Here is a 9,128-nt window from a genome sequence, read left to right on the forward strand (position 1 = left end):
GATATCTACACACTTGTTCCATCAGAACACACTGGGAATCCGTGGGAATTTGTGATATTCACAAGCAGGGAGACGGGACATACCCACTTCCCAGTGTACAAAATAGCCATCCAGGAAATGGTACATTCTTTCCACAGGGCCAACACTAGGTAGTTCATCTTTGCTCTCATGTGGAAGTACCTAAGGGTCTCCATACAAGAATGTGGTTGTTTCCTTTGTTTGGGTGTCAGCATCATTATGAAATACTTTCTCACAGTGTTTATTGTGTCATGTTTACAACAAAAGACCCACCAGTACATTTTCCTGCTACTGCTTCTTGGCAAATAATGAGCACCTCATCACAGCTATTGGAGTTTAGATGTGAAAACATTTAAAGGGAGGAATACATTAGACAGAGTATAAACTAAGTTTCACACACAGGGAGAACAAAATTGGTGCTTTACTTCAAAGACATTTATTCAGAACGAGTTGTGGACTACATGAATTTTGTCCATGAATAGGACGTTTTCTTCAAGAAACCTTTTGACAGATGTTGCAAATGAAGGAGTCCTCACTTTAGGCTTCTTGAGAGGCCACTTTGGAAGCACACTTGGCCTTCACCTGACTTTCATGTTTCAAATAGATTATATCAGAAAGAAACATGATCACACCAAAGAGTGACATGGTGGCTATCAGGAGCCCTACTGGGAATACTGCTGTAAGGTGTTTGGATTTCAAGTCTTCTTTCTGGACAGGAAAGTCAGCAGGGAAGTCCAGAGTAGATCGTCCATAAAGATCGTCCAGGTAGTTCACACTCACAGAAGAAAACGTGAAGAGGCTACTTACAAACAAAACTAAGGCAGCCATCTTTTGGCAGTATATCTGCATCTCGACATGTGGGTGTTTCATGCAGCTGATCTTAATGGCCATTGTGCTAAAAACAAGAACTATAGGCTTCATCAAAATGGCACAAACTATCAGGTTCTCAGCATACTGGAATTCAGGTGGAATGGTCCAAGTTGAATCAATAGGAGTGTTCACCAGAATCTTGTTTAGGGAACCAGAAACATTAACCTCTTGATGGTAGTAAGCATTCCATAGTCCAAAGGACACACACTGCACTACTGTGCTGTTGAATTTCCACAGGCGCCAGCATGAGCTGCACGCAAGGACTATTTCAAGCAGGAAAGCTGTTAGGCTGCTAAGCAACCCACTCAGTTTGTAGATGAACTCCCTTGCATCTGTAAATCTGAAGACAAGATAGAACAATTATACAGTCAACCAGCACCCAGGGAAGATGGAGAATCAAAATGCCTCACAGTCTATCGAGCACTTAAATCTCGTACTTAGACCCTGTTGTCACATACTTGTTATTAAAGATTTTATGTGTTAATGTTTAACGTGCTACAAGTGAGAGAATAAAGATCCTAGAAATCCAGGAAAATGTCAGAAAATCCTTCTAAAAGTCGATTTATTTATCAATTTACTGTATCTGTCAAGTATACTACAAGTAAGAATATTAGAGCTCTAGAAATCTATGACAATTTCAAAAATAGTCTCTGCAAGTTGTTCTACCTAGCAATCTCCCTGTATCTGCCAAGTGTTACAATGTGCATGTTTGTTAACTAAGGATTCTAGTACTTGGAGTTAATATTTTTTAAAAATTTGTAATATTGCCTACAAAGTGATATTCATTTCACCTGTGTTTGCAATACATAAATATTATATTATCATGAAAAACTTAACTAAGAGTCATAAGTAGAAGAATATGACTACTGAAACTGATGTCTGTGAGAGAACAAGCAAAATGAGAAATGGTTCACATGCTATAACGAATTTAATCAAAATTCCATAGACAAAGTATTTATATTTTTCTCTAAGGAAAAATGAAGTCAGAGAGAGAGAGAGAGAGAGAGAGAGAGAGAGAGAGAGAGAGAGACGGACGGACAGAGAGACAGACAGACAGATGACAGACAGACACACTCACAATGACTCAATAAGATAGAAACAAAAAATACATACCATGAGTTTCTTTAGAATTAAGCAAGGAAGGCAATTTTTATAGTCATAGGCACTTGAAAATGTTCATTTCCAATGCTCAATCAGAAATACGGAAGGGTCTAAACACAGGATATTATTGCCAGGAAAAATCTCTTTCAGCTACCTACTCCTTTACAGTCTACATATAATGTGCTTTCTAATTTTGAGAAAATATTAGATGTATTCCTTGCAATGTTACATCAACAAGATGGCGTCTCAGTTGATGGTGGCCTAAGTTAATATCCTGCTCACACACTGTCTTCCTTGCTGAGGCATATCTCAGGCCATAGACTACAGTAGCAGTGGGTTTTGAAATGTAATTTAAAACAGTGGAGAATGGTGTTAAGCCAGAAAACTGAGATAGCCTGGCAGTATATGTTTCTGTCCATGTATGAATCCCAAAAAAGTAGATGCATGTATTATATAAAGACCATATTTGAAAACCTCCATGTAATTTATTTTAATTTGTTTACCTTTGCCTATCAAAGACAGGATCCATTTGAAAGATGCCAAGATCATAAATTTCACCCAAGTAATAGGAAATGTTGACAAGAAAGGGAGTCACAGAAAAGGTGAATAACCTACAGTAAAAGAAGATCTGTTAGGAAGGTATTTCAGTTTAGCACAGTGTCTACCCAACCAACCCTTTTCTCACTCACAATTTCCATTCCCCTCCAGTGCTTTGTTTTATTGGAAAGTCATATAAATATATAAATGTACACCTTAGGGAAATTGGCCCACCTGGTGTTCCTGACCTCCCAATGTGATCATCAAAGGTATATCCCCTATTGAATGGATAGGAGAACATAAAGTCTAATTCACATACTGAACTGCAAGAAACGACAGTTATAAATGTCAGTACAGGCTTCATAGCCATCATAGAGAAAAATATCCAGCATTTAAGGTTTTCAGCAGGATTTGCTCACATGGAAATGATGTCAACAAATAGCTGAATCTATGTATGTGGATTTTTTGGCCTTCATTATCTTGTGAAAGGGAAATTTCTTAATAAAACTACATAGTTAATATAAAATACTTGCCTTTTTATCTCTTCTGTGAAGCCAAATGTTAGTGACTATCATGTGTAAGAAAGTGACTTTAAATATTCCTCTGTTTCCATGACCACCAGAGATGAATGGCACATTATGAGCAAAGAGCCAGAGCTAAGACATGATGTAGTCTTAAAGGGCAAGAGTAGCTAATACCCTTCTCATATGTGAGAATGTTTAAGGCAATAATTAATTTATTTTATATCTTAATTTAGAAGGATTTTTCAGCCAGTATAAGTAGATTATGGCTTTCCCCTTTGCTAGTTTCTGAGATTCTTCCTTCTAAAACACATGGTTTTTTTCTAGACCTCACCTAGCTCTTTAATAGATCTTTATAATTATTAAAAGCTTCAGGCACTATAGTTGGGGAAGTACTCAGCTCTTCTAACTGAATGATACTGGTCTGGCCTACTTCCAAGCCAGGTGGCCCATTACCTGTCATCTTAATCTTGACCTGGCTGGTTATTCTTCATCTATGTTCCAAAGGCACTCTTTCCCTCTGCTCTCCACCTGAGACCCACTGCCTAAGCTCAGAAATCCTGCCTTATTTTCTTCTGCCCAGCAATTGGCTCTCTAGTTCTTTAAATAGCCAATTAGAATGTGATGGAGAACAATGTTTAGATTACCAAGACAGGGGATGCTTCATAACAATAATGCCAAAATATGGCCTGTTATCATATCTCTGGGTAGAGAAATCATTGCTTAAACAATATATGTATAATCTTTATACAATGGATAAAAACATCACTGCAACTCTTCCCAACTTCCATAATCATGCAGGACAACCACACCATGAAAAATAAGTATATTTTAAAACCTACTCAATTCTAAAAGGACAGGGTGAAAAAACAGAACTATACAAAACAAAGATTTGGGGGTTTAAAATCTTATGGTGTCTTTTTTGTTTTGGACAACTACTCTTCTCTTCATGCTTGCTCTGGAATATCATGGATAATCCCACTGAGTCTCCATTTGAAAAAAAAACTCACTTTTCCCCTTGAAGTTATCAAGAAAATAGTGTCTTGGTTAGTAGTGATTCATTGTGTCCAATACCTGGTTACAGTACTGGCATATTGTCTGTTTTAATCCTGAGTGCACATTGTCATAGTCTCTGTGTCAAGGAGAAGGTCTTGATGAGTACATGTCATTGAGGACCAAATCCTTCAACGTTTCTCATTCTCTGTACATTGTCAAGTTGTGGATCTCACTGTTAATTATAATCTACTGCAAGAAAATGTTTTATGGTGTGGGTTGAGTGAAACAGTAATCTATAAGTGTAATAATATACTTTAAGTGTCATTTTTGTCTCAACATTTGTATATCAGATTATTAGAAGTAGGGTTCCTATAAGCATGTAAACTATCTAATATCTGGTCCTTGTTCACTTTATCAGTGTTTATACTGGTTCCAACTCTTGATGTACACCCTGAATGCAATGGAAATGTTGCTGGTTACACTGGCAACCTATACTGGTGTAAATACTAGTCTGGTCACTGAAATATAGTTTTAAATTTGCACTTTAAAGCTTGAAAAATAAAAATGATTTTCTTAATATATGCCACCTATTAAGTTGAACTAATGTCAAGTAAGTAAAGTAATGTAAGTAATTTAAACAGAATCATAATCTCTTATGAAATAAAATCAGTAATTAAAATTCTTATAAGTAAAATAAACAAATTGGCATTTTAAGTGTACTTTTCTATTTGTATAATAAAGAAAAATTAATGCCAATTTTCTACAAATTTTTCATAAAATAGAACCTGAAGGAACACATTTTAATTCTTTTTACCATGCCATCATTATCCTAATAGCCAAAACATACAAAAAACTAAAAATTTTATATAGACAATGATTTCTACAAGTATAAATGCAGATTTGTTTACTAAACACTCTGTAAATGAGTATAAGAGCACAGGAAATTATTATCTACACTTCTCTAGTTGGCTTCATCACATAGATGTAGGGATTTTTCATATATGATCAAAGTCCTGAAGAGACTAGTGATGCAAGGAACATACCTCAGCTTAATACAAGCAATTGCATTAAGCCCAAAACTAACATGTACCTAAATAGAAAATAACTCATAGCATTTTCACTAAAATTAAGAGGAGGACCATAACTTCTAATTTCTCCATGCCTCTACAGTATAGTCCTTTAAGTATTAGCTAAAGCAACAAGTCAACTGACAGAGATTAAGTGATACAAATAGAAAGAAAATTAGGCAATGAATATTTATTTGAAGATAATATGACTTTATACAAAAAGTTTCTAAAATCCACACCTGGAAACTTCTATAGGTGATAAATACTTTCAAAAAAGGAACAGGGTACAACATTAGCATACAAAAATCAGTAGTCTCTCTATAGAAATATAAAACTGATAGAGAATAAAGTCAGGACTATGATACCATTCATAATAGCCAAACAATATATGTATACAACTCTAAGCAAACTAGTGAAAGTCTAGTGTAGTAAATCTTGTAGAACATTGAAGAAGACATTGGAAGTTGGAAAGGTTGCCTAAGCTCATGATTGATCAGATTATTATAGTAAAAATTGTTAGGTCGTGCTCCAGGACATGGCTGGCATGGCCAGCCCTCTACTTAGGGTTAGCACATCACTTCTCCCAGAGATTCACTATATGAACCAGACATTTTAGTTCCAGGGTCTCTCTAGCTCTCTCTCCCTCCCTCTTACAGTACCCTACCTTCTCTCCTTTCCTCTGACGCTCCCCCATCCTCAACATGTCCTCCCCCTTCCCTTCCACCTACTATGCTGCTTCTCATAAACCTGCATTTATATTATAGTTTCATTGCCAATTAGCTCATTTAGCTTATTTAATCAATCATCTGGTGCCTGTGACTTGGGGGAAGTTGAACTCCACACAGCCTAGGAGGCATAACTTCTGGCGCCACTCCCTATAGTTCATACTTCTTTACTTGCTCTGATTAGATCATCTTTAAACCTAGGAGAAGTTCAGTATCCAGCCAGATGACTCAGGGCTACGTGGCTATGGCTTCTCTCTCTTACATCTCTCTCTCTCTGCCTCAGGCTAGTTTGCTCTCTCTTGGTAAGTTTTTCTGTATCCCAGCTGCTGCCTACAGGTACCAGGATTCTCTTTGTTGTATCTAGGACTCTCCTGGACTCTGTGCCATGAAGACTTGGCTATGGGAAGGTGAGTCCTCCTCAACAAAACCAGACTATTTTTTGGTGTAAACTCACATTTCAGGGGGCATCTGTTCATGGATTTACCTCACCAAACTTGAGCAATCACAGGATATCAAATTGGGACACCACTTCCATAGTGTTGTGATTTGGCAAAGATTGGGAAACAGGATTGCCACTGGTTGTCTGCCTGAAATTTTTTCCAAACTGCATCTGTCCATTTTTTAATTTAAGAAAGTATGCTCTCATCCCTCCCCCCTCCCCTACATGGCCCACTGACTTTCATTCCCTCTCCAACCCTGCCCTTCCAAGGGAAGCCTATACATTTCTGGCCTTCCTAAAGACTTCCCCACCCCCTTCACCTGAAGAAAACTTTTGTTTAGATTAGCTATATTTTTATAGACGGTGGTCTTCAAACATATCAGAGAATCTGAAGATTGAGTACATTTAAATGCTTAATAAAAAAAGCTTAATATGACAGAGAACCCCAGCTTCTAGCAGTGACCCCAACACCTACAAGAAAACTCAATAAAAACCAGATACGATCAGCTTGGGTGTGATACTGGGCAAATCTGCCCTAACTGGACCACTGACATTCTTGGCAGTCAGGACTGTCCAAACCCCCTCACCAAGGCCAGGGGGCAGCAGACATATCTTCTTACTACATCATCTTCTTCACTTGCAATATTTAAAAACCATGCCTGCCTGTTACTTCTCGCATTGTCCCCTGAGGATGCTGAACTCAAAGGACCAGCTCTTTGTTTTGTTCTCTTTGTTTCTAATTTATTGATTTCATCCCCAAGTTTGATCATTTCCAGCTACCTACTCCACTTGCACGTGTCTGTTTCTTTTTGTGCTAGAGCATTGAGGTATGCTATTAAGTTTCTAGTTTGAGATTTCTCCAATTTCCTTACAAAGGCACATAGAGCTATGAGCTTTCCTCTTGGTGGTGCTTTCAGGTATTTCCCATAAATTTGGGGATGTTGTGCTTTCTGTTTCATTGGATTCTAGCAATCTTTTAATTTCCTTTTTATTTTGTTCTCTGCCCAAATAGCATTGTGTAGGGGGTTGTTCAGTTTCCATGAGTTTGTAGGCTTTCTGTTGTTTCTGTTGTTGTTGAGTCCCAGCGTTAAACCATTCTGGTCTGAAAAGATGCAAGGGATTATTTATATGTTTTTGTATCTGTTGATATTTGTTTTGTGACCAAATATAGGGTTGTGTCTGGAGAAGGTTCTGTGAAGTGTTGAGAAGGTGAATACTTTTGTGTTTGAATGAAAAGTTCTGCAAACATCAAAAGACACATGATCATCTCTTTAGATGCTAAAAAATCATTTGACAAAATTCAACAACTATGCTGGTTTAAAGTCTTGGAGAAAGTGGAAATACAAGGCACAAATCTCAACAAAATAAAGGAAATATACAGTAAGCCTATAGTCAATATCAAACTAAATCCAAAGAAACTTAATCAATTCCACTGAAATCAGGGACATGAGAAGCCTGTCCAGTCACTCCATACCTCTTCAATATAGCAGCTGAAGTCATAGCTAAAGCAATAAGGCAACTAAAAGATATACAAATTGGAAAGAAAGAAGTCAAACTATCACTATTTGCAGATGACATGACAGTATACATAGGTGATTCTAAAAATTATATCAAGGGACTCCTGCAGCTGGTAATCATTTTCAGTAAAGTGGTTAGATATAAAATCAACTCAAAAAATAAGTAGTCCTGTTGTATACAAATCATAAATGATATGAGAAAAAATAGCAAAATGACACCTATCACAATAGCCACAAACAATATAAAGTATGGTGGTATAGCTCTAACCGATCAAGTGAAAGACTTATATTAAGAAACCTCAAGTCTCTGAAGAAGGAAATTGAAGAAGACAATAGAAGATGGAAAGATCTACCATGCTCATGGATCAAGAGAATCAACATAGTAAAAATGGTCATCTTGTTTTGGCATATATATTTATATTATTACATGTAAGTAGAAAAATACATACAACAAGAAGAACCACGAAACAATCAGGGATCATATGAATGTTACATTCAAGGTGTTTTGGCTAATTGCATTTGGCATTCTTGTAGAAAACATCTTTCCTATCTTGGTGAGTCTAAAATTCGGAATGAGAATCAATATCTATCATATTGCATCTCTGCCAACTCAAAACCACTGTCTAGATCTAAAAACATATTAACCCCTAAACAGCTAAGGTTAATTATAAGACTAAACTATCTGGTCTTCAACCCCATCAGAGACTTATGAAGGACTGAATCTTAATTACTTGAGTGAACCAGAAGTGCAGGTTAGCAGCTTCCAAAATAAGAAGGAAAAGAAAAAAAAATGACTGCAACAGTTTGCTGCTTGAACAGTCACCCAAAACTCTCCATAATGTTGGAGCATCATCTTCAGCCTTCTGACTCAGTATAGCTGACAACACAGAATGGCCATCTTACCAAAAGCAATTTACAGATTCATTGGAATTCCATGAAAATTCCAATATATTCTTTAAAGAACTTGAAAGATGAATTCTCAACTTCATATGGAAAAACAAAAAACACAAAATAGCTAAAAACAATCCTGTACAATAAAAAATCTTCTGGAAGGGTCACCACACCAAATCTCAAGCTTTAATACAGAGCAACAATAATTTAAACAGCATGATACTGGCATAGCAATAGGCTGGTTGATCAATGTAATCACATTGAAGACCCAGAAATAAACCCTCACACCTATAGACACTTGATTTTTTTTTATAAAGAAACCAAATCCATAAAATGAAAGAAAGAAAGCATCTTCAACAAATAGTGCTTGTCTAAGTGGATGACTACATGCAGAAAAATGTATTTAGACCCATATTTATAACCATACACAAAATTAAAATGCAAGA

General features: G+C 36.6%; 1 protein-coding gene across 1 annotated transcript; it reads right to left on the reverse strand.

Annotated features, from left to right (window-relative positions):
- Window positions 1-440: 440 nt before the first annotated feature.
- Window positions 441-3,128, reverse strand: LOC311601918 (uncharacterized protein). Its single transcript, XM_084789683.1, has 3 exons — window positions 3,060-3,128; window positions 2,493-2,600; window positions 441-1,228 (listed from the first exon to the last, which is right to left on the reverse strand). The coding sequence occupies exons 2-3, from the start codon at window positions 2,516-2,518 to the stop codon at window positions 556-558; spliced, it is 699 nt and encodes a 232-aa protein (XP_084645809.1). The 5' UTR covers window positions 2,519-2,600; window positions 3,060-3,128; the 3' UTR covers window positions 441-555.
- Window positions 3,129-9,128: the final 6,000 nt, after the last annotated feature.

This window comes from Acomys minous (genome assembly GCF_964271855.1).
Source record: "Acomys minous genome assembly, chromosome: 7".
Classification (NCBI taxonomy): domain Eukaryota; kingdom Metazoa; phylum Chordata; class Mammalia; order Rodentia; family Muridae; genus Acomys; species Acomys minous.